The 26,716-nt window shown below is 36.9% G+C and overlaps 4 protein-coding genes across 4 annotated transcripts; 2 read left to right on the forward strand and 2 right to left on the reverse strand.

Moving 5' to 3' along the window:
* Positions 1-36: 36 nt before the first annotated feature.
* LOC145903529 (rhomboid-related protein 2-like) lies at positions 37-3,475 on the forward strand. The gene is made up of 9 exons (XM_082991613.1): positions 37-78; positions 145-168; positions 359-514; positions 989-1,177; positions 1,683-1,825; positions 2,099-2,211; positions 2,455-2,555; positions 2,881-2,941; positions 3,225-3,475. The coding sequence occupies exons 1-9, from the start codon at positions 37-39 to the stop codon at positions 3,473-3,475; spliced, it is 1,080 nt and encodes a 359-aa protein (XP_082847739.1).
* A 774-nt stretch (positions 3,476-4,249) lies between these two features.
* On the reverse strand, positions 4,250-6,376 carry LOC145901763 (echinoidin-like). The gene is made up of 5 exons (XM_082989537.1): positions 6,234-6,376; positions 5,529-5,687; positions 5,116-5,323; positions 4,898-4,976; positions 4,250-4,437 (listed from the first exon to the last, which is right to left on the reverse strand). The coding sequence occupies exons 1-5, from the start codon at positions 6,374-6,376 to the stop codon at positions 4,250-4,252; spliced, it is 777 nt and encodes a 258-aa protein (XP_082845663.1).
* A 559-nt stretch (positions 6,377-6,935) lies between these two features.
* Positions 6,936-12,705, reverse strand: LOC145902222 (protein C-mannosyl-transferase DPY19L1-like). The gene is made up of 13 exons (XM_082990102.1): positions 12,380-12,705; positions 12,044-12,222; positions 11,656-11,809; positions 11,121-11,277; positions 10,787-10,916; positions 10,355-10,537; positions 10,077-10,225; positions 9,873-9,999; positions 9,544-9,767; positions 9,167-9,311; positions 8,865-8,991; positions 8,482-8,666; positions 6,936-8,125 (listed from the first exon to the last, which is right to left on the reverse strand). Exons 1-13 carry the CDS (start codon positions 12,690-12,692, stop codon positions 7,961-7,963), a joined length of 2,238 nt encoding a protein of 745 aa, XP_082846228.1. The 5' UTR covers positions 12,693-12,705; the 3' UTR covers positions 6,936-7,960.
* A 4,499-nt stretch (positions 12,706-17,204) lies between these two features.
* LOC145902593 (tyrosine-protein kinase Src-2-like) lies at positions 17,205-25,528 on the forward strand. The gene is made up of 12 exons (XM_082990627.1): positions 17,205-17,496; positions 17,563-17,656; positions 17,811-17,909; positions 18,290-18,393; positions 18,858-19,007; positions 19,293-19,451; positions 19,801-19,934; positions 20,425-20,547; positions 21,140-21,293; positions 21,644-21,775; positions 22,866-23,029; positions 23,937-25,528. The coding sequence occupies exons 1-12, from the start codon at positions 17,265-17,267 to the stop codon at positions 24,003-24,005; spliced, it is 1,614 nt and encodes a 537-aa protein (XP_082846753.1). The 5' UTR covers positions 17,205-17,264; the 3' UTR covers positions 24,006-25,528.
* The last annotated feature ends 1,188 nt before the right edge of the window (positions 25,529-26,716 follow it).

The raw sequence follows: 26,716 nt of genomic DNA on the forward strand, positions 1-26,716 counted from the left end.
AGTTTGTTTTTAAAAAAAAGCTTTTGAACAAAGAAAATGAGTTCCAACCCTGCTTTCGCGGATGACGATGGAAACATGGTTCGTAATTCAGAACTTATTCCGAATATCTGTGATTATTTAACATAATTTTTATATACGTTTCAGACTCTCAAGCAGATATTCCTGGGGGTAAGTTGTAATAATCAATTCTTGCTCAAATATTTAGCGAATACATTGGCGTTTTTAATGTTGCCTTAAAATTAATTTCTGCCAGTGTTTCTCCACATATTTTCTAAATGATCCATCAGATACCTTTCCCAAAAGGACAATAATGGAATCGGACGCTTTCTTTATACGTCTATTTATTGTATTTTTACAGAATGTCGGAGATGATTCGAAGATTCCAGTTCCAGAATTTCGCCGCATTATGACGCAACACAGGTCCACTCTCCCACCGAGCGTGATTCAAAAAATCACCAACTACATGGACCGGAACAACGATGACTACATCACGTTGGCCGAGGCAGAAAAAATTGTAAATAACTTATTTAAGTTGGGCCCTATATAGTTTCTGATGCACTTATTTGGATGGACTGTTTGCTTTAAAACAACTTTATTAGCCCGAGCCTTAGCGAGCCGCAATTCTCTTAATCAGGTGCGACATTTGTTCATGTCATGACAGTTGTTTTTAAGGAAACAGTTTATCACAAAAAGTGCACCAAAAACAACAAAGAGTTAGAAACCACAGACTGATACGGCGTACTTCACAATTTGAATAATTTAAGTTGAAATGGATGTTCAACTGCATTGCTTTAAAGTGAAAATAATACAAAATAGTAAATGGTCTAATATTTGCATTTCAAGCAAAGTTTAAATTTTTCAAAGGTGTATTAAACTAGTCACCTTGTCGTTGGTTTTATAAAATCTTATTGTACCCAGACTTTACCACATTTTGACGTTGCACGGTTGCACAATTGTGTTTGACTTTGTGCCATTTTATTCCTGACAGGACAAACAATGTTCCAAGGAGGCGGCGAAGGCGGCAGGCGTAAAAATTTCGGATATGTCGATGTTTCGAAGGGGTGCAAGTGCTGTGGCCGACTTCTGTTTGGTGGACGACCACCAGAGACAAACCTATATCAACCAATACACGTGCTGTCCACCACCACTATTTATTCCAATCATCAGCGCTGTTCAGGTTGAAGTATATTTCTAACTTCAACAACGCTATAAGTAAACCGGTTCGGCGTTTCGGTAAAAAATTAACGACTGGTGTGACCAAATACTATGAGAAACTTAAACTTTATAGTAAATTTATTCACTTATCTCACCCCAGTATATCCAGTACATGAACATACAATGGTTATTTTTTTCCTGTAAAGTCAATCGTTTACATAGGTAAGATTTTTTTTTACTTTCAACTCCGAATTCGACGAATTGGTGATGGAACCATGCAACACAAAACGTTGGGGACAGTTTTAGCAAAACAGACAAGGGGCACAAGGTTGATGTAAATAATTGCAAACTGGACATCTTGTACGATCAGATAATTATTTGTACATCGGGGAAAAAATCTGTGACATGATAAAAGAAAACTCCATCAGCCGCTCAGGCTGAAAGCAGCATTTAAAACCATATTAATATTCCCGCAATCCAGTCCAAGTGAATAGTTTAAGACGTTCAACACCTTATATATGTTTCAGCTCGCCATGTACATTTATTATTCTGCAACGTCCGAACAATGGCTCACGATGAGTGAAGACGTGCTTACGTCACCTCTCATATATCATCCCAACAAAAGATATAAGGCATGGCGGTTCCTTTCTTATATGCTTGTACATGCAGGGTAAATCACTGTTGGTTTATTTTTGTTATAGCGCCTTTTTCATTCGTTTCAGCCTGTATACAACACTTCCATGATTAGCCTTAGAGTGGATGTTGTGGCATTTTAGTCACGTTAAAGACACTTTCTATAACATACCAGGGGGAAATACAAAAACTCGCGCTCTCGGTGAGGTTTGAACTCTCGACCTTGTGCATTCCCTTCCGTATGAGATGATAAAGCTTCTCGTCGTATATCAGCCCTGTTATAGTTTGGAAATCCTGTTTTGTCTTTTAGACTCGAACACATCCTCTTCAACGTCATCATGCAATGTCTGTTGGGAATTCCCCTCGAAATGGTTCATGGCAGTTTCAGGATTGGGGGCTTGTATTTGGGAGGGGTGATAGCCGGTAGGTGGCGGCATTTCATACAAGTGCTGATATTTTAGATGCTTTGCAAAGTGGATGAAGAACCTCATTCAACACGCACTTTTGTTTACTACATGTTAATGTGAACTATGGAATTACGCATAAGCATTGTACGTGTTCTAAAATCGTTTAATAAAACTTTTTTGTGTGTGCTCGCGTAACATCAAAACCACGGGACCGATTTCCAACTGTAAGGAATTTCGTAAAACCACCAATTTTATTAAGGTTCCCTCGCCACGTCGATATTCGATAACTCTGTGGGTTTGGTCGGTGGAAGCGGTGGAGTTTACGCCCTTCTGGCGGCTCATCTGGCAAACGTCATCCTGGTATGTTCGGTTTCAATTCAATTTATTTTCGTCATCGTCCAAAGTACACGATACCAATAAGAACATCGAATGTAACGCAACAATGTTTCTAGCAATGGAATGATTGATAGGATCGCCCCACTGCGCAGTTCTTTTTTGGCAAATATCGTATCGTGATCATTAAGTTACTGGTATAGCAGACCATAATAGATGCAAGGTTACTGGCAAACGGCATGAAATTCCTTCTCTGTGGTAAAATCCCATGAGTTCTAGTGGTAAACTTCAGCCCAACCTCAGCATATGGGAACTGACGAATGTCTTTACGGAAAACTTATTTGTGTTTTAGAACGGCGACATCATGGACACATTCATGAAGGTGTTGAGAATTTTCATCATAATTCTTCTGAGTAAGTCCTTGCGATATCACAAATGATATTGGAGTTTTGCGATAAGTTATAGTGTCTATGTTTTCAGGCAAACTGGCCTATAATGCATTCTTTAAACGGTTTCTGAAAAAAGATTTTTGAAAAAAATGAGAAACTAAATTAATGTTTTTAGATATAAACAGCAAACCTAATCTGTATAGGATCTTGAATAAAAAATTTAACGAAAAATATTGTAAGAAACTAAGAAACTTCTGCCAAAATCATTTAACCAGTCTTGCCTTTAAACAACGTCATTTCTCTGTAGTTGGAGCCGATTTCGGATACGCCGCCTACAAGCGTTTCAGCCAAACTGTGGCAGGTAGTAGGGTGTCATTCGTGGCCCACGTGGCAGGGGCAGTGACAGGTGTCACTCTCGGCCTCGTACTCCTCAAGAACTTCAAGGTGACTTTGACGGAGAAGGTTTTCTTCTGGATTTCAATTGTCGCTTATGTGGCTCTGATCATTTTCGCGGTGTTCTGGAATATCTTCTATCCACATTTTCCGCCGAGCATTTAAAATACCCAATGATTCGGATCTTATAGTTTAAATGTGTGTCGCTGTCTTGTGGTAGCTTCTTCAACTCTACACAGTGCTCCAAATAAATTTTTATTGCTAAAACTATTCATTTTGGAACAAAAATAAGTATAACATTTACTTTTATAACTTCAAAATGTTCGTCGTCGCCACAAACAAGAATGGCTAAGTTTACTATTAAAACTATTTTTTGTGAGTTTAAAATGTTTTATTCTGATGCAATTTATGTACGAAATATTTACCCACGTATTCTATATCTCGTATTTCTATGCATACAAAACTTATACTGCAATAAATATAGCAAGTACATACTCAGTGGTGACAGAAAAACGGCTTTGACTTGTCAAATTTAAACGTCAATTGAAAACCATGTGAAATAACCGGTAACCCTCCAATATCGTAGAATTCCTTTCCTTAATTTACAAAAAACTATTTGTGTCGTGTTTCAGCAAACATTTCTTCTGAACAATGGAAAACTATTGTGTTTTTTTTTTAATCAAGTCTTAAAATACACGTCTGCCTGCGCCATACAAAGAATTCGAATTACTGCAACTAAAACTTGATAATGCGTTATAGTCTGTTTTTTCAATTAGCGTTGAGGTGATGTAATTGTATTGTGATTCAGTTAGCAAAGAAAGAAAGTAACATCATTAGAATAATTGCAAACACAAAGGTGACAAAATTTTTCCCGAAACGTTGTCACGTGATTGCTTGCATATTCCTATCAAGAAACAGTTTCACAAAATTTAAAACAGTTCAAGAATTCGCGACAGGGATCTCGAATGCGTTTGTTCTCAGCGCGGTCTTTCCTGCTCCCGGATAAATTCCAGTTTGTCGGAGGACTTTGACCCGATCCTTTTCGCGATCTCGTTTCCACTTCCAGTAGATCAACATCATGATGAAGATCACGAGGAATGTGGAGCTGATGGACACGATGATGATATCTGATGGGAAGAAAAATCACGGTTTTGGTTAAGGTTAAGGCAGGGTTGCTTAACTTAGGATCCGTAGCCTCCTTGGGTTACAGTGACCTATCTAGGAGGCCGCAGGTATACCAAATATATACGCCGAGTTCAATTTGTATGGGACAAAATCATTGGTAATTGGAACAGAGTTTACTAAATGGCCCAAGTGGTCCACAGACCCAAACCAGTTAAAGAAGGCCCACCAAAGTGTAGTTCTTTTGGTGAATTCCCGAAAAATGCGCAAAAATAATCAGTGGCATAATAGTTAGGTTTGTTTCAAGTAATCGTCACTAATTTGAGTGTAATTTCCACTTCAGTAAGTTTGGTATATCGGGCAATGGTATAGGATGCCACCATGCGGCATATGGTCCACGTGTATTTGTGACACGTGAAATAGAGTTTTGAGGCAACTTGTCTTATAATTTCCGAAAACCCTTACTTTGTGTGCTCAGTATCTGACTCTCACCATCTTCGGAAACCCTCAATTCTTTTGACGTCACCTGCTCGGACAGCTGGATCTGTGGAAATATCACTGTAATTATCCAACTAATATTTTTGGGTGTTGTGGCATTATGTCCAGACATTTCATATAACTACCGTAGACGTTTAAAAAAAAATTTCAAAAGCATGCAAAAATACACAGCACAAAACTCAAACCTGACAAATAAAATTATTGGCTCTGTCACAATCTTCATCCGACCAAGCAGGGCGTGATGACCAGTACCACGTGACGCAGTCATGTGACCCCTTTGCATCCAATAGAACGTTTCCATTGTCCGGTTCGCCAGCCAACCACTTTCGGTAATCACCCTTGGTCAATTGTTTATGGCCACAATCAGACCATCGAAAGGTTCCTTCATTGTCTCTGTAACAATCGCAAACAATCACCATTGTTCATTGCTTGGAAGTGAAAGTTTTTATGGTTGGAGTTTCAGTGTTACTGAAAGTTGATGCAGCATTGATTGATTGTGCTGTTAGATATATAGTTGGTTGAAAGTTGAAATAGGCAAAATGGGGTCGCCCAAAGAGGCATTGTTGCCCTGTAAACATATGCGCACAAACGAGATTACCTGTCGTTAAGTCCAATCCAGAACATGATGTTACCCTTTCTCGCGTAATCTCTTCTCACCATTTCGTAAAGGAATTGGTTGACCGTTGAGTTGTTGATTGTTGCTAATGAACCACCCAGGGTGTTACAAAACTTGGAGGCTTGCAAGAAGGGTAGCTTGCTGTCCATAACACTTGTGTTAGATTAGAGTTATCATAATTTGATGGAGTTATGTAATCTTTTACCGACTTATAGTAGCCACGTTTACCAATTTTTATGACCCAAGCATTTATTGTGTTATGTTGCAGTGATGAAAATGTGCCCGACATAAAAGCACTTTTTACATATCTCCATGACGCAGATGAAAACACTAAAATTCACATTCGTCAGGGAGTACCAGGTTTACAGGCTTCGCGGACATTGCAGAAACTTGACTGCGTCGTCAGGGAATATGGAAGAACGACAACCCCATAGAAAAAGCACTTCAGATGTTAATTGCTTGTGTGAAATTTATCGAAAACATGCAGTAAAACAATGCTACCGAATTTTGCAAGGCGCTATGTTTACTGCTGGAACAAGTGGCGTTGCTAGAACGAAATTTGAGTGGGAGCCAAATATTTTATAAGTTGAAAGCGAGTTAAATTTTTGTATTCAAATCGTTGCATCATTTGCCACGCCCATAGCTGGAAACCCCGCTGGTGCAAATCAATTAAAAAAAGTTATTTACCTGAAGGCTGCCTTATAACATCTCTGCCCAAATTGGAAGGTTTTTTGTGGACACGAGTAGTAAAGAAGGTTAGTTTCATTAGGGCAAGTTGAAGCAGCATGGTGGAACACCAGTACAATCACTGCTAACTCTGGTATATTCATCCTTCATCTACTGCTACTACTGCATATTATCAAATCCAAAACCTGTTACCTATCTTCCACTACAAAATACACGATAAATAAAGGAAGCAATAAATGTTTATAGGTATTTCTCTGTTCTTCCGGCACAAACAAACGTAATTTTTTTTTCAACGTCGTTTCGCTCGCTATTTAACTGGGTTTCACTAGGGCGACGGCAAGGAAATAGCAAGCGAAATATCGGTGAATAAAAAGTAGTTTGATTGTGTCAAAAGAACAGATTAATTGAAGTACAATATGCCTAGCAGCAACACAATATTTTCGGTATCTCTGTAATCTGTTGCAAATACTACGCATTTCGGTTCTGTTATTTCGTCAGCATGTTTTGACGACATTACCAACAACGCCCCCAATACCTCTGCTTTCCCACAGTGCAAAGACGAAATAACTCCACTTCATATTGAGCTTAATGAAATATGCATGCTACGATGAATTTATCTGCACGCAATATAACGTCGAGATGTCATACATGATTAATACGCGGGGTTTTCCGAACAAAAACCGCCGACAATGTTTTTGTGGAGTATGTTTATTGTCAGGTAACACCAACACTAAATTACATCACAATAGTTGGTTTGTCGCGTCACAAGAAGTGTAGTACGCTATAGACAGCAATGGAATATTGCGACAAAGCCAGCAAATACATACACTTGTTTGTCTGCAGTTTGGTGCATAGCGACTTGATGGCCTATGTACTACATGGCTACTGCAGAAACTTTTTTTTAGGCAACCAGAAAAAGGTCTGGTAATGATTTGGAGTATGGCATATGGGCAGAATTGGCTACAAAAACGTCGCTTTTATCCATAAATATAGAGAGCAAGCACAGTAACGTGAAAATAAAATCTCTTTTGCCAAAACTGTGTAAACTTGTGCAGGGTAATATGAAAGTGTGGAAGCAACCACTATTTACAAACAATAGAATGAACGCAAACGTCGACCAAACTAGGTGGATGTAACATAAAACAAAAAAGGATGCATACGGTTAAAAATTCACATACTGGGCTGACATTAAATATTACTACATATGGTTTCTACATTGGTTATATTTGGTACCTAACACTTTGACAAACAAATCATTTTGTTGAAATTTTTTTACACAAAACATTGAACGAGTGCATTAAGCTTTGGAGGCACTTGGCAACATCACAATACTTCGGTTATGTCAAACGATATTTAAAAAAAAAAAATTGTGCTAGTCGGCAAATGATTAAATGTCTCAGAATGTTAAAAAAATCTTTATACACAAATTTTTAACTGAAACGTTTTAGTTTTATCAAAGTCCATACATAGGACTATGGTTATATTAATGATGAGACTTTGCACACAACACGGCAGTTTTTAGACGCAAAAAAAACAAGAACTTTTTTACAAACTCATAACATTTGACTATAAACACTGCAGAAGATTTCCAAATACTAAAAAGGCCTCAAGGTGAGTATAAATTACTGCATTCATAAAAAAATACCATATACTATGCTTCTGCATTGCCAAACACTAAGGAGCTTCCAGACAACTTCACCCATGGAAAATGCTTATTCTATTTTGTTCTACTGTGATGCTTGCTCAAAATCAGTGCTTTTTCCTTTTTCTGACTTTTTCATTTGTTCTTCTTTTGTAATGACTTTCAGAAGAGTGTAGACATCATTTTTAAACACTTCCTTGAAATAGGGCTTTGGGTTGGCTCTGGCCTTTGTACAGGCCGGTGTTTTTCCCTAAAAGAGAAGGAAAAAAATTGTTAAACAAATGTATTGGAAACCGATTTATCACCGTTATCTTTTTATCAAATATATCCAGGGTTGAAAGTAAAAAAAAAATTCTTTTCAGAATGATTGTTTACAAAAGCAAAAAGATTTTTTTAAATAAGTGAATAAATTTACAAAATTTAAAATTACTAAAATTGAGTTTCTCTTAACTATTTGCGACACACCAGCCATTAAATTCTTACAGCACTGAACACATCCAAAGTTTACTGTTCTCAATTTCATTTAAATGGCAAAAATATCAGTAGTGATTAAATGTACAAAAAATAATTGACATTTTCACCAATGTATGTCCTGTCCAATCATACCATGTTTTCTGGCTCCTCGATATCCCATATTTGAGGCATCTGACATCCTTCCTTTGTCTTCCTTGTGCACCAGGAATCTTCCAACACAAAGTAATTCACTCCCATCTCCTCCATGGTATCACGAACTTGTTCCAATGATCGTCGGCTGTACATCGAATACACTTTCATTGTTCTCGCCCTCAGACCTGTAAATAACCATTAGGTTTCATAAACATTTTATTTCAGGTCTGAATTCATAGTGTGGTAAAATATGAAAACTTGCAAGCGGTTTTTGGACTGCACATGACCAATACTGGTGAGATTACCCAAAGAGCTTGGACCCAAGTACATTAATCATTAGCGGTACCCTAACTTGCTTAAAATTTTGAGAAAAGATTTATTACCAGCATCTTCATAGTGAGGGTGGTTGACAATGGGTCGAAGACAGGAGAGTTTGATGCTTGCCATGGTTGGCATGGCACCAGCAAATACAACTTCCTTTGGAAGGTTTTCATTGATGAAGTTGATCAACTGGAAAGCAATAAGAATAACTTATTATTGAGACAATTGAAAAAAAATAACTTTTCTACCTTCTAAATGACTTTTATTTAAAAATGCAAAACATTGATTTATTCTTGTTTGTTTTAATTGGCAAAATCGGTGGCTGAAAACATATTTTCACTGGGTCCATTATGAACACCATTACCTGCTCATGGGGCCAATTCTCGAACTCTCCAATGATGTTCCACTGACTAAACAGATTGCTGATGCCAATGGCAGCGGCCATAGCAAGAATTAAACACAAGAGGGCGTTATGTCTCATCCGTGAACCGACGAATCCAAACAATTGTCTGCAAGCAATTGGAAGATATTTAAATGACTTTTAAAGTTGCGTGTATTTTAATACTTCTGGATAATAAAGAGAACAGCTCATTTAAATATTTTTAATTGATTAATGATGGCAAGCTAAGGATGGATAAAGTGTATTATTTTGACTTGATTTTTCTATGTTGAGCAATATATACAAAGAAATATAAAAAACGAGCTCTCATTCTATACTGAGTAATTAACTAGCATTTTTACCGATTAGCAAACAATGATGTTGTGATTGCCATCATGGGAGTCATGAAGAGTTTCAGTCTCATGATCAGTAATGCCATGCACGTGAAAGCGATCATCTGGAGAACATTGTACACCAAGTCTGCACAAGGTTTGCTTCTGTGGGCTTCTACTTGTGCGTTGTACTCTGCAACTTCCTGTTTGGCATCTGATTCCTTGTCCTCCTTGTCATCTTCTGGCTCAGGCTCCTAAAAATGACATCATTGACATTTCGAAGGTATAAAATTATGAGTTTCAATTTAATTACAAAAAAAAACACAGTAGCATATTAAAAAGTTTTAGGGTAATTTTACCTGTCTAATTGAAATTTCATATTTGAGACATTTTATAACGAGGGTAAGAGTTATAACAAACATGCTGGGAATGAGCATAGTTTTGGAAAGCTTTAGCACGGTATCCATCTCCAAGAAATCAAATTCCCTGGAAAACACATACAAGTTGAGAGGGTGGTAATGACAGACAACCTGGAATTAGTTAACTTGGTTTGTTTAACTTACTTTGCACAAGTGTACAACATAGTATGGAAGTTATTAAAGTCAGTAAATTTGGATTTGAATATTTCCCATATATGTGCATCATCGGCAATTGCCAAGAATGAGGAAATTAACTTTTTCACTCCAAATGTTCCAACTAGCCAAATAATGCCCTGAAAGCAAAGAAATGCAGAGAAAAATTAATAAAAAAAATTTAAAACAGTCCAACACGGGTAAAAAAAATGTTGCGCTACTGAACAAAATGTGTGAACTGATATTTAATGGTTGTCTAATAACTGCACCTTGACAAGGCATCGCCCGATGATATTTTTTACAGTCGTTTCAATTGTTTTTTCCATTTTAACGATAATGATGATGGAAAGCAAGCTTGAGGCATAAAATGAAGTCAGAAGCATTTCGTTTCCAAATTGAAAGACAAAATTGGCGAGTAGAGCAATCAGTTGAGCGTGTAGCAAGATATTGATCTGAAATCAAGCACAAAAATGTGAAGGCACAAAACTTTAAATGGTTCGCTGCATATACTTAATTGTTAACAACAGAAATACACAACCATTTTCATCATGGCTATTTTTAGGCTCATTGCATATATTTCCTTAACCAAATTGTTTTTCAAAAATACAACAGCATTTGTGGGGCTGATTTCAAAGATTGGATACCAAAATTTATTTAGCTTGCAAACATGTCATTAATTTTTTTGCAAAATATTTACTGACCTTCCAAGATCCAATAAACTCGAGCATGTAGAGAGCAAACACAGCAGCAGTCTGAGTGAGGAGAGCAAACTGTGCAAATTGCCATGGTAACATGAAGAAGAAGGCAGCAACACATATCGCCATCATGTGCCTGTGAAACATGTCACATTTACAAATGAATTGAATCAAATTTTTGCAATAACAACAATGAAAATTTACTCAAAGCATAGTAAAAAATTGTAATGTAAAAATTTATTTTCTGGTAGTGTCATGACAGCTGTTAAGTGAAAAACAAAACACCTTTAATCACAAGTTGAACAGCAATTAGTGCAAAATAATGTAAACACATTCTTACTTGAAATAGTCTGGGTGTTGTGTCTTTATCATGTGAGTCACCAACAACAGTTCCAAGATAAGAAAAGGAAATGAATAACTTTCCCTCAAGGGTGGGGTCCACATTACGCGAGTTGCCTCGCCATGGTTGAAAAAGTAGAATGCAACACACAAAATGCCTGAAAATGAATTTTTCATACTTTTATCATGTTTCTAAAAATAACGTGCATGTGTAATAATGTAAATATGTATATTCTTGTTTGTCACACATAAAATGAAATTCATAATTTTTTACAAGAAACAGATATATTTTGTGCATTAAGAAAATTCATTTGTGAAATCAAATATATATTCAAACTAAAAATAGGAAATCAACCTAAAAGCAGAACTTCTTTTAAATTTTGGCTAAACCACATGTTTGATCAAAAACAGGAAATGGATAATTGATGAAAACACAATGGAGAAAGGGACCGTGTTTCACATTAATCATGCATGACAAACCCAAGCCATTTTAGATAAGGATAAACACAAACAATAACAAAAGGGATATAGCATACCTCCCCAGAGACTGTTTCCAGACAGATACCAACCATATATAAAGACCAAGGACATCATTAAACTGTTAAGGGCATAAATGCAAGTCACATAGAAATAATGTGGATCTCCAATACCTTCACAACTGTTAATAGGTGGAAGATCTCCACGGTTAATCTGAAAAATAATCGTTAAACATTAAATTCACACTTTTATACATGTCTGTGCCAAATTCTGTTGCCTTAAAATTTATAATATGGTGAAAATAATGATTATATTTTACAATATATAATGTATATTTATTTAATGATACAAATATTAGCAAACTTAATATCGTCATGTACAAAATATGTAATTATACAATTGCTATATGATGAAGTTTGCTGTGAGTGAATCAAATTACACACAAACCTTCCAACAGGTCATAGTTTTGATTCCCATGGCTTTTGTAAAGGACATGAAAGATCTGTACGTCAAACCAATGATCAGTTCTGGGTATAAGTTAAACCTCTTCAGCACATTGATAGTGGTCGGGAATTCAGTGATGTTGTCATAAACAATCTGTGAAAATCCATTCAAGGGAGTTGGAGCTGCAAAATAATATTACTTAGTAAGAAATACATCTTATGTTGTTACAAATACCTAAAATCTGGGAATCACAAAAACAGTATATATATATATATATATATATATATATGCCTTTTATAGGAAAATCTATAATTTTAGGACCAAGATTATCACATTTACCTTCAATCATAGTTTTGTAATAGGAATAATAGAGACCCATCTCAGTTCGAAAAGTTAAGTCTCGTTCCAATGTTGAAAGATGGGAAAAATGTCTGTCATTTTCAAACATGGTCCAGATGTGGAGTCCATGCAGCCATCCAGCAAACCCAGCAAGCAAGAGAGCAACAATTACCCAGTTGTTAAAATAGGATGCCTTCACTGGCAAGAGTGGTGTAGGCTCCTTCCTCTGCCCCCTCTTGGAGGTGGATTTTTTGCTGCTTGCATCACCATTGTTGTTTGGTGAAGTTGGTTTGTGGACCTGCTTCCTACCCATTTTCACCTATAGGTTTATCTGTTTTGAGACAACAAAGTGCAAAATGTTTATGCGTGTGTTTTAGCTTTCCTAACAGGAATGATGTTTAACATATTTTCATCATAATGACACAAAAAACTTAAAAACAACAGTGCGTTTTTATTTTGTACAACAAATGATAAACAAAATATTGTTTCGAAACTTCTAGTTGGCAGCACTCGCACATGCAAACCTTTAAATGAGATTTTAACGCCTACCTATAACCTACGATTTTACATACATCAAATTATGCTTTCTGCCATACGCGCTACGCTTCCAATCCGTGCAAGCAAACTTTCTTGGAGTGTAAACACTTTGTCTTGCGTCTGCAATAAACTAAACAACTTGGAATGATGATGTGGCGCATGTCACTATAAAACTTTCATAACGAGGTGCGCTATGAAAAAAGGCGACGAAGACGCATGGAACAATGGGGACATTGTCTTGTAACCGCGCTGCATTTCACGTTGCGATTTAGAAGTCACGTTGCTCTGTTTTGATTTCGCCCCGGGGTAGAAAATTTACACATGACACTATAGAAATAATAGCCAACCGGTTTGATGTTTGATGTCCGCAATTCGATGCAGTTTAATACAAAACGCTTTTACAAAAAACGCAAGTTATTACTTGGAACCAGAATTAAGTAAAATATCATAATAACATGTGCTGGTTGCCATTTCTTCTCTTTCCCTTACTTATTTGCATATTTTTTAAAACATGATTGGATTTTTGAATAAAAATTCTTATATTCCAAAACGCGCATGCAATAAACGTGCGCGTTAAACTCACAGTTACACGTCTGTAATCCTGGTGGATGCTTTGGAGACAATCTTGAAATAATGATTAGGTACAGCCACACTGAATCCTAAAGCACCAACTAATACCAAAATTTCCTCATCAACCAGTGCCGATACAGAACTAGTAGAAGGCTAGAGGTTGCTTTCACATAGGCTATATTGTCCATAACAATTAAAGGGTTTCAACACATCAATATGGTTTTATTTTAGCAATAAACACTGTTGCTTTGGGCTAAGTGGTAAAAAATGTTCGATATTAACAAATTATCTGAGTGGTGTACGCTCAAACCCAAAATTGTATTTGTCTGGTGAATTGAAATAAAACGCACACCATAAAATCTTTGTTCAGTTGAAGTCAATTTGATCATCTACATCAGTTCATGACATGGCTCATATCACTGCCTGTTACCATGCCTAATTTAATATAGGTGTCTATAACGGGCTGTTTAGATTATACTGGAGTGCCAAATGGAGTATTTAAGCAGCAAGGTTTCACAAACAATATTTTCTCCAAGAATTTCTTAATTCACTGCAACCGAACCATCAACAAGAGCAGAGCGAGGGAGCATTCTAAACACGTGAGCTAAAGTTAATATAGGCTAATCGTTTGTACTTTGCATGTAAACGTAACACATGCTGCAAGCTTTCACTGTAGTTAGTTGTGCCTTACTTAAATCGAAAGGCTTTAAGTTGTTTTGTTGTTTTGTATCCACCTTCAAGCCTTGCAACCGTTCATCTCTTTAACAAACTTAAATAAACTTGTTATAGAGAATACACCACCCTGCGCCGGGAAGATTTTTGTTCGATTTGCTGAAATCAAATATACATTCGATTTGACCAAGGACCGGTCCTGAAAATGCATGTATAAAACGTAAAGTTATAGATCTTTCACGATATAAGCTTCCATTGTTCTTTGGCAAACTTTAAACCGGTGTAAACACTGATGTCAGCAGGAAACAAGGATGTGGTGTATGCAACCAAATTAAAGTCATTTTAAAGATCTTGTGCCATGAAGAATCTAATGAAGACGCTTGGGATTGGAACAATGGACCATTGTGTTGTAAGCGCGATGCGTTTCACTTTGCGATTTAGAAGTCACGTGTTTCTCAGGTCTAGAGCAAATTCAAACCACTGCAGAAATGGTAGAGTCCATTTGTTCGGTTGGGTGGTTTGCGAAGATTAAGTTATTGTTTTCCAAACGTGGCAAAAGTTAAGGGGTGGCAACATTTAATGGTTTCGAGTTTTTGTTTTCCTAATGATGCCAACGAAAGTCATGCTTTGAATCATTTTGACGTCCATTCATCGCAACCGAAATGACGTTGAACAACTCTTAGTGAACCCGTTTTTTGACACGTGGGTCAATCCTTTACTTTAGATTTTTGGATATTTGCAAACTCACCAACGCTTCTTGCGCGAGGGCATCCACGCATCCGGTTTGTTTGTGACGTCATAATTCAGACTGAGGAAATAATACGTTAGTTACGCTTGGATAGTTGGTTGTTGTGATCACCTATGTAGTAGTTCCCACTTAGTTTCGCGGACAGCTCAGCTTAGATTTGTGTACGGGCGTTCACATATTTTAATTAAATAAAACAAACTTTGCAGAATGTGAACAAGTTGGTTTACTCCTTAATATATTAGTGATAATAAACAGCAACGTAGTCGTAATTTTTTGTAACGGTTGTTGCGAAAATAAAAAATAATTTATCGGTGTTTGATGACTTTGTTGCACAAGGATAAGACCGTTCGGTAATATCTACATCAGTCGAAATGAAATATAAATGCGTTTTGTAAAAATATGCTAAAGTGTGTATTTAAAGTCAAGTGCTTTTGTTAAAATGTGACTTAAGTTTTATAATTTTACTTTTGTAGCTTGTATGGTTTCACATATTAGCATTTTCTGTAAAACTTACAAACTGAATTTAGTGCTACAATTATCGGTGCTATACTTTAATTAATAAATTTCAATTCACGAAGAAGTTGTCATTGCAATGTAGTGTTGTGTAAACATTTCTTTCATTGTGGTAAGGAAAATTGTGCTTTGTTCTAAAAAGGTTGAAATTTAAACACTATTAAGTACTTGTCTAATGGCATTAAGTGTCATGCACGTCACCACATCAGAAACTCCCAATTGTGCATAGTTTATTGTGAGCAATGTGCTTGTCATACATGCATGGCATGACTCACCTGTAAGCTACGTCCATGTCTGCTTCCTTGTCGACGTCTTATTGACTTGAATAGAAAAGTCTTGCACAAATGGGCTGTTAAGAACTTCAGTAAAAAAGTAATACTGATTTATAATTTTGATAAATATTTCTAAAATAACGTACAATTATAAAAAACATTTGACCTTTTATGTACTATGACTGTTCTAACCCTTGAGTTTGCTTGTAACAACAATGACCTTAGCTCATGTGACTGTCACATGTTCTGTGTTATTATACCTTGTTTTTTTTGGTATAAGTTGAAACCTTTCACTTGTATGCAATGGTGTAAAATTATAGATGTGTTTAAATTTAGTTATAGTATATGTAGATATTTTTACCTGTTTACCAAAAAGCAGTTTATTGCCATAAACCGCTGTGTTTAAGTGCTAACGTAAATAGTAATTATACTCAATAATGTCTCCTTAAACAAACAAACAAGCACAATTAAGGGATTTTGTAAATATGTGGGCTATTTTATGGTGTGCAGAAAGGGGGTTTTTGTGCAAGGGCCTGTTCAAATTTGTGTGGATTACTTTTTTTGTTCAGCAGAACTGAGCATCATGTTGCACTCTATTATAAACAACAGGATGTGGCAGTTAATCATTGTTACAGCAGTACTGCCACTTTCGCATATTGAAGAAAAGGTTGAAACTACGTCTAGGTGCAGTTTCTCCTTGATTGTGAGTCACAGTTCTTGAGTGGCACAAGCATGCATACACACGCACTGTTCGAGCATCTGCATGCTCATACAATCTGCCACTACTTCCTGTTACAAGTAACTCTGTTCCATTAACTACAACAAAACCAGTGACTGATCTTTTTCCTGGTATTGGGAACGATGTAGCTGTTCCTTGGTAGAAATCAAATGACATTATTAAGTCAACATTGAATGTTAGCTGTTTATCATGCAAAGTTTCCATTCTGGGAACCATGAAGTTGAAGAGAAGTAGACATGTCGACAGAAAGAGAGAAAATCTGTATATCAGGAAGTATGAGTTGTTTTGACGTCATAAGCCCACATAGACCACAGCTACATGTAGAAGCCTGTTTTATTTTTTGGTTTGACTGATAGATATGAAGGATTTGTGTTTGCCCGTTTGATGAATTGTATGTTTATGTAAATGGTTGTAAATTTGCTTAAAACTTGGGTGTTGTACTGCATGGACATGTATGACAATCAATGTTAATGTTGTCAATGTAGTGCTTTAACACATTGAGTGAAGTATGCAACTGACAGTCTGGTAAAGCGGTGCAGCTACATGTTCTACATTTAACCAAATATTTGCTTTAACTGAGGGAAGGACTTACCCAAACACAGACTTATTCACTTTCGGTTTCTCGGACTAAAGTTAGACTGTTGCCAGAGACCTTGGTACTTTGCAATAATAACATGTTGCTATGGGCATTCATCTTGGTATGTGATTTATGTTGCACTATGTCATCAGGTAATGTTTAGGGTGTTTCATAGTATGTTTGTTTTCCACAGTTTTGGAAATTAGACTGTTAGAAAAACACTATTTTTAATAGTAATTGTTTCTTAATCATTAAACATGATTCGGCGATGTTTTGGTTGTCTGTTTTGTCGGACGACAGAAGATGGGAACACAAACAAAAGCGGACAAACCAACCAGTCCATGAACCAGTCTGGAAATGTTCCGATGCATCAGATACAGACAAATCAAATGCCTGGCCAAATTATGTCACAGGGCAGTTATCATCCAGGACAACCACAGAGTCCCTTCCAACAACAGTCACAAAGTGCAATGCCCCCAGCACCTCCAGGTCTGCAGGAAAAATGATTTCCGCAGCATTGTCCCTGATTCTAATGATTATTCTGTGTTTATGCAGGTGCTTTGAAATATGTCGCTATGTATGACTATGATGCACGAACCAGTGAAGATCTGTCGTTTGTGAAAGGCGACCAACTTTTTATTCTAAACAGGTGTGCAATTACGTGAAGTAATTTTCTGACAATTGTATCAAATGTGCAAAGCACCATCTGTTTTCCGTTTAATTTATTGATAAAATAAAAGTATACCAAGATCTATACCTCCATAAACTGATCTCCAAAAATTAGATTGTTTTGTTTGTTGTAGTGAGGGAGATTGGTGGTTGGCAAGATCAGCAACTTCATACAAAGAAGGTTACGTGCCAAGCAACTATGTCGCACCAATGGGTGGACTCGACTGTGAGGAGTAAGTAAAATAACCGGGTCTAAAGATATTGAAATGTTTGAGGTTCTACATTCGTTTGTTTGATATTAACATTGCATTATGATCCGGATGTAAGAAATCATATCGACATTTTTAACTGATATTTTTTCTGTAAATATATGTTTTCACATAGATTAAAAATAGATTTTGTAATAAGAATGTCACAGTATATATTTACTAATTAACAAAAAGAATGTTTGACCAATATGGTATTTGCTGCACCATTCTTTTACCAATATTATCAAAAAATTATGCTTCGACAAATATGTCAAATTAGCGTGTGTGTATTTGCTCAACATCTGTCATTGTCTGCGCAATGTCAAATCTTATTCATAACACCACTTTCACTTTGCTTCTGACAGTTGGTTTTTCGGCAAGATAAGTCGTAAAGAATGCGAGCGAACTTTGATCAACAATCGCTCTTCGAGAGGAACCTTCATGATTAGAGAAAGTGAAACCGCCCCAGGTTTGTGGAATCTTTGCCTGCTCTGGCCTTAACCAGGAAATAGGGTTGCCGCCTTTTTGTCATGGGTTTAAAGATAAGTGGTAAACTACAGCTTGGTCTGTAAATGAAATGGCTTAGTATGCATGTCTGTATGTTTCTTACTGCAAAGTTTCGAAAGTAAAATTAATTCTTACCACAAAAATTTAACAAGCTGGCGTGGTTTAAACTTTCTTAACAAAAAAAAGGTTATTTTCTTTTCTCATTGCGATGCAATAAGTAAATAATATGAAATTTCACATTGAATTTTGCATTGCACTCTGGCAAAATGGAGACTGTTTGCTTCCTGGAATTTATAATATTTTTCCATTTTCATCAAATTGATACTGTGGCAACATTTACATATTGGCCTCATTTAATGGAGAGATTATAAATAAAACCAAATTAAATTTTAACCATATACAATGTGTAAAACCCCTGCTTTACAGGAGCCTATTCACTTTCAATTAGCGATGAAGACCCACAAAAGGGTTTGATTGTGAAGCATTATCGCATCAGACAACTCGACAATGGTGGCTATTACATCACAACCAGAGCTCAATTTGGAAACCTGACAGAACTTGTTCAACATTACAAAGGTTTTTGAAAACATTTTTACAATTTTGAAGAAAACATATACTCAAAAAATTATGAACACATTTTATATAATATAATTTATTTTTCAGTTTATGTTTACATACTGTGTAAAATAATTTGGATCAGTTCGAACCAAGGTCCTACTGGCAGACCTGCAAGATCGCTGTATTGGAATTAACATAGAAATACATACATACATACTGTGGGCGTATAAAATTGTGTGTTTCCATTCAATTGGACATTTTTCACTTAACATAAGGATTAATTTTTTTTTATTGTTTATACAGAGAAGGCAGATGGTCTGTGCTGTCGTTTGACAAGTGCTTGCCCACCCGGGGATCAACCGCAGACGATAACGATTGCCAGGGACGTTTGGGAAATCGACAGACAGCAACTTTCTTTGCAGAAGAAACTTGGTGCTGGCATGTTTGGTGAAGTCTGGAAAGGTGGGTGAAGGTTTTCTGTGGTTTGTAGCAAGTACTTCCCAATGAACTTTAATGAAATAAAATATGTAGAAACAGCTGTCTGTTAATCATACCAAATGTGCCTTTAACTAGCTACTATTTTTGAACTAGTTTTGGTCTAAAAGGTTGTCCCTACCACAGCCGGCTACATGTCAGGAAATAAATTACTATGAGACACACAAAAGCTTTTAACATTTATGGATTAAATGCAGAATGTTCTTAAGCCAGAATGTTTTATTTGCTCCCTGCCCATTACATGTTTCTCTGCCACTTTCGCTTTAACCATGTATAAATTTATGATCAACAGATAACACTGTTAAATAATTGGTAGGTCTGTGGAATGGAACGACTGAGGTGGCCATAAAAACACTAAAACCAGGAACAATGTCCCCCGAGGCTTTCCTGGAAGAAGCCAAGATAATGAAAACACTCCGACACGAAAAACTGGTTAATCTCTACGCAGTGGTATGAATTCTCTTGTACTTGTTGGCTCAACATCCCCTGTAAATCTGTTTCATAACATCTTGTTACAAATTGAATTACTTTCATTTTGGAAAATGTTGACTTTGTGGTCTCTGTTTGCATGAATGTACATAAAAAATTGGTTCCTTTTGTCAATGATCTGGTTGTTCTTGTAATAATCAGACCATTTCACACTAAAAATGGCGTTCCAACTAAATTTGTTTTTTTTTAGTTTCTAGTGTCAGCATCAAATTATTAAAGTGCCGTATCAGTCTATAGTGTCAGTATGTTGTATTAAACAATCTTTTTATTTAATTTGTCAACCAAGTGGCCAGAAATTTTTATGCCAAAAAGGATTTAAAATGTTTGTATGTTACCATAATCTATCACAAAATCCATTCACTATTTTTAAAAGCAGCTTGTAAAGACAACAAAATCAAGTCTCATTAGCAGGTCAATTGCTTTAGAATTAAAATTAAACATTTTCCTATAGGTATCGACTGAGCCGATTTACATCGTAACAGAGTTTATGTGTCACGGAAGTTTGCTTGATTATCTTAAGGACGGACCAGGAAGACAGTCAGGCTTGATTGACCAAATTGATATGGCAGCTCAGGTGATTATTCCATCTATATTTGTCACACCCATCACTGCACTATAATGGGTTTGGTCAATGAAGTGGAAATTTTCCACCTAATTTGATGTAACGAGTTAATACTGTAGAACTGTATGTAATGGAATAGCTTGTGGCTGTGGCTAATGCCTTTGTATTTTTTTTTGTTTTGTTCTCAAAAGCTACACAGTTAACAATTGAGTTTTGATTTAAAAGTGTGTGGTGTATAATGTTTGCTCTTTTTGATATGGGTTTTGTGTTGTAGCTGTCATGGTTCATATTTCAGGTTACTTAAGGCCAGTGGGTGAACATATGTCATATATAGGATAGTTGATTAAATGAACACTACCACGTTCGTCACACAGCAGGCTCAGTATATTTTGTTCATGCCCACGCAGTGGGTTTGTGTAGTGTCATCAAGTGATAAAGACGATGTTAATATTATGTGGGTGCAATACATGCAATGTCTGCACAGATCATTACAAAATTTGCACAGAATTTTTGTCTTTTAAATGTGGTTCATACAAGATGCCTAAGCAAATCTTAAATCATTTTACATTTATAAGTAAAGGTATAAGCATGCAAAATTATGTAGATTGCATCTGGGATGGCGTTTATCGAGAGGAATAACTACATCCACAGAGATGTGAGAGCTGCCAACATTCTGGTGGGCAAAAACCAGGTTTGCAAAGTTGCAGATTTTGGTCTGGCCCGATTGATTGAGGATGATGAGTACAATGCTCACCAAGGTAAACACTCCTTAACATCTACCATACCCAAAATTCAACGCAAGTGTGTTCTGTGTCTGTTAGTTGTCGGTTAAATGTCAGTATACCCCATGGTCTCTATCCAGTGGTTTTTCTTTGCACACAACGTGTTTAACCTACAAAATGACCTTATATGTAAATGTTGTTTTGTTCATCCTGGGAATAATTCCCAAGTCATCCTTTCATGTTGCGGTTTGCTTGTGTGTTTATTTAGAAACATTGCAACATTGGAAAAAGCTTTCATTGCTCAAAACATATATTGTTTATCATCACATGTGCTCCATAATAGGTTGACATAAGAATATTTTGTAATGTTTTCCCCCATCACACAGGAGCAAAGTTTCCAATCAAGTGGACTGCTCCAGAGGCAGCAACACATGGGAGGTTTACCATCAAGTCAGATGTGTGGAGTTTTGGAGTTCTGCTTACTGAAATTGTAACCAAAGGAAGAATTCCATACCCAGGTAAGAAACTACAGAATAAATTTGCGAGCTGCAGACAGGGTGTGTACACGCACTGTTTCGACCTGTAAGGTCTCATCAGTGCAGCTGTTGAAGTGGCACTGTGCTAGCTTCTACACTAGGAGGCACATTAAATTCCACTTTGTGGTACCGTTTCGGCCAACGTCGATCTGTTGGGTACCCTATACTGAGTACCAAACAACAGAGACGAACCACTGTGGAGCGCACTATGGCCAAACGAATCTGCTTGGTAACCGATAGGGCAAAAGGCAAAAACACCAATGCAATATAGACCTAACTGGTCGAAACAGTGCGTGTACACACCCTGTCTGCAGCTCGCAAATATTATGGCCTTTTTTGCACATATACAGAATAAATTGTTCCCACAGACATACAACCCAGTGTGGTAAAAGACAAGAGCAGAAATACCGTATATTTGAACAGTATTTTACAATTGCTTTTTCGCTGCTGTGAAAGTGCGTGTGTTTGAACAAAATCGTTGTTCATTTTTGCAAATCTCCCATATTGGGATCCTATGTTTGTTTCTGTGGTTTTGCCAAAGTTAAACATAAGCCAAAGCAAACTGAGGCAGACCTGAATTCTGTTGCTTTGATTGGCGGAGAGCTAACAGGAAAGAATAAGTTGGCAACACAAAGGGCTGTGGCTACAGGGCTGCAACCGAAACCGTCTCATGAGGAAGTAAAGATGCAGATAGGTCACTGACCTCTTGCTTGCTTTAAACCACAACCTGGCAACAATGATAACTCAACAATAGGCAACAATGCCCTTGCAGTGTTTTCGAACGTTCGTAGTGTTGTTAAATTGCACTATCTTTGTGACGTCACAATTTTAGGTTTACGCAAAGTGATGTGCATGTACGATTTGAATACATGGTGAAATGGGGGCTTTGAAAGTCGCAATAAATTGCCAGTACATGCCATGTGCTGTTGGGAATGTTTATCGGTTTCAAGATTTCCCCAAGAATCTTCTATTCATGTGAAACGAAGCTGCCCATAATCGCCACAATCTTGTATGCTAATTCATACCTTCGACCCACTCCCTGCTGAATTGACAGCCATTTTTTGTGATTCAGGAATGCCGAACAGGGAAGTACTAGAGCGTGTTGAGACCGGCTACAGAATGCCAAAACCCCCAATTCCTCCACCCAACCCTCCCTGTCCGGATTCTCTATACGAGCTCATGTTGCAATGTTGGCACAGAGACGAAATGCAGAGACCGACGTTCGAATATATTCAGGTGACGACGCGTTCGGGCTTTTGTTTGGTGGTTTTTACTGATTAAAGTTGAATGCGTTTTAAATCTTGGTCAATGAATTTCATGGCGAAACACTCCGGTCACATTAATACCACTGAAAATATTTAACCTTTGATAGGAATAAAACCAAAATTTTTTTGTTAAAAATAGTTATTTCACACAAAATCAATAGGTTTAATGTTGTGCACTTACATCATTATATCAGCTACTTTGTGAAAAAAATCGGCCTTTGAGCCTCAAATTACCTTCAATGATAGTTAATAGGCCACCATTTATCGCTAACTAGCAGACTCACCCGAATACATCTGATCCCTTTTTAATCCACAATACAAGACCATGCTGGGCTCCTATCGTTTGTTGATCAGCATACATGGGTGTGTTGTGTGTATTCACCCGACCATCTGTTTAATTTCAACGCCAAGATAACAAAGTGGAGTCCTGGTACTTTCCTTGCACGGTGCTTTCCTCTGATAGGCTGGAAACGTGATAACACCTTTTTTCACATACTATCTCCTTGGGTCCGTGCAGTAAATTCTGAAACTACCGTGTGTTTATAGCATGCTCTGCCTACATAAAAACAACAAATTCATAAACGTAGCTTTTTAGAAAAAAATACGGTTTACGTTTAAAGTTAAACATTTAACCATAATCTCCTGTGTTCTTTACGGCGACAAAGTTTTACTAAAATAGTTTTAATGGTTTTGTCAAAAACAAAACAAATCGTTTGTCCTACAAATAGGTCTTATTATATATATTTCACCTACTAACAGACATCGTCAGTATCTTTTAGAAGTTTGTTGACCAATTAATACAAACCAAAACATACCGCATTATGTATGTATTTTGGTGGAGGGACCAACGTTTACCAATTAGATTTCTATGTTTCCAGGGATTCCTCGAGGATTATTTCACTGCAACCGAACCTCATTACCAAGAGCAGGGCGAGGGAGCATTCTAATCACGTGATCAAATGACCGCCCGCCCTCGCATGCCTCCGTCCCTACGTCAACGCAGTAAGCCACAGTTTACGCCTCTGCCTATTTTTTCTACGACGTCATTTCCTGGTTGGAGTTGTTGCAGACTCCAGCACTTACCGCGTTTTTACACCATCTGTTAGTTGGTGGATCTGTAGCTTAGGCGTTTTAAACAATAATTTCGCAACGCTTGGTTAGAAGGAAGTAAATGCTTGCACCGCACAAATGCCACCAAATGCCGTTAGAGGCCATTGCCAGACTTTACAACTAGACTAATTTCAAATGTGGAAAGATTGGCCATTGGAGCAATCACCATGACTTGCATCATCAACGTACTAGCGTACCGTACTACGGGAATTATTTATTGTTCGCACTTAATCATTATCTTGTATATTTTCTTCATCTGTAGAAAATTGTGTCAATGCTTAGCTGGTGGAAATGATATTGTTGTTTCTTGCTTTGTTTGCGCCTTTCTTTAGCGATTTAAATTTGTAATCACCGTCCATTAGGTCAAATCGTGAATTTTTCTTGAAATTATGTCAATCTTTTACTTTTATCATCCGCCTCCGTGCGCTTTTTCAAATATCCTTTTCATACTTTGCCTTTTTTCCCACATGTTTTCCTCTGGACAATTATGTGCCTTTTTGTTTTGTACAGTAGGCTCTCAAACGATTCATTCTAAATGTTTGTGACCAACAAAACAGTTTGTTTGTACTTATTACGTCACAATGTAAAGCTGGGTATCTTATTTCTGCTAGGAGTTGGTTGCTGTCTTGTTCCTACACCTTTTTGCTTTACTTTTATGGTTGAATGTTTTTTCTTGCCTGCTAAAATTTTTGTTAGTGGCTCTTGATGTTGTAAATAGTAATATTTTAGTTGTAACGCTGTTGTTCTGCTCTGCCATGCCTTGATTTACAACCAAACATCAAATTGGTTTTACCGACACTTAGTAGCTCTTCGTGTGGCAGTCGTAGTTTGGGTGATTCCCCTTAGCTTGGCCAGTGATGATTTTCAACTTGGTTCAAATCAACTTCTTTCGCATCGTGAAATTCGCAGCTTGGCGAATTATTTAAACAAAATTTCCCGAGTTGTGTTTATGGAAAAAAAATCACGTTTTTATATTTTGTGATTACGTAACTACGTTGGTTGCTCTTTCATAATCCTGACGTAATTCATTCTTCCACACCATTTTGACTGAACAAAGTTATCTCTTAAAACATAAACAATCTAAGTACTGTCGGTGGAAGGAATTGTTTTAACAGCAGGTTACTGTACTGCTCTATTTTAAGCCCCTTTATCTAACTAAACATATCCACTGTTACACTTTGTACATACACGTAAATCGTACATTCCAAACCCCGTGGACCGTGTGTGTATTGGACAAGTGATGTTTTTCACTGTAGTTAGTTGTGCCTTACTTAAACCGAATGGCTTTGAGTTATTTTGTTGTCTTGTGTGCACCTTTAAAGCCTTGAAACCGTTCATCTCTTCAATAAACTTGTCATCATTAAAACTGAATGATCTTCGAAATGCTTCTAAAAATGAAAAACGCGTTATAAATATCTAAGGCTTACAAATTAATATGTTACGATTGATGCTGAGCAAATTTAATGCAAATTTACCAAGCTGGAGCGAATACTACGAAGAATAAATACCAACGTTATGATCAGGGTTACCATTGGCCTGAACCAGAAAATAATCAAGATACTTTTTAATGTCGCAATTGAAAATATTTTAGTTACTTTGGCCGAATATGGATGCTCACATTAGTTACGTCAGCATTATGTCCATTTTAAAGACTTCCAACGAAATCGTGGCGCGTGTATAAACATCTACCACACTGTCACATAACTAAAGACTCGCATTTACTGAAATCAGCACGTTTAGGTTAAGATAACTAAGCAAGCATTGGAACAAAAGCAAGCACGGTAGGGCAACCCTTAGTACAGTATTGACATCACTAGAAAGCAGATGTTTTGGAAACACCTGTGACGTCAGACATAGTCAATCATTCAACAGATGATGATCGCAGACGTGGGAGAATCGTTTGGTTTTGTTTACGTCTGTTAACAGTAGCGTTATATCTTCGGCATGAAACATTAGGGCTTACGTATATACGCTGTTGGTAGATCTATGAACATCGCTTTTTACTACATGTAAACTTGTGCATGACCCAAGGACGTTTATTGCTACGTTTCTTTTCATCAAAACTGCATTATAACCACAAGGTTGGATGTACATTTGTTTTTATAAACATACAAAACTTTTTCTATCGAAATAAACAAAACAACCAGTATAAAGTTAACAAAATCATAAGTAACGTATATTTTTATTATTTTTTTTGTTTATTTTTGGCCAAGTTCCACGCTCCTTGTAAAAGTTGGATGCATGCCATGGCAACAACGTTTAAGTTATCGAAATCTTGCGTTGTATCAATCGATGTTTTATCGATAAGCATTCAGGCATGGGCAACAGCACATAGGCCGTGTGTTAATTCACACGCAGTCCATAGGGAATAAGTGGACTTGGCAATCCGGCAATCCTCATTCCCAGAGGATGAACTGAAAGTTTCATCTGTCATATCGAGCAGAGGTTCGTGCCGAACGGAATCAACAAGAATCTGCCCCACCATCTGTAGAGGTTGAAAGTCAGGACATTATTGGAATATGGGTGGACTTTAACGACTCTAAGTTGT

Source organism: Ascidia mentula, chromosome 5 (genome assembly GCF_947561715.1).
Source record: "Ascidia mentula chromosome 5, kaAscMent1.1, whole genome shotgun sequence".
NCBI lineage: Eukaryota > Metazoa > Chordata > Ascidiacea > Phlebobranchia > Ascidiidae > Ascidia > Ascidia mentula.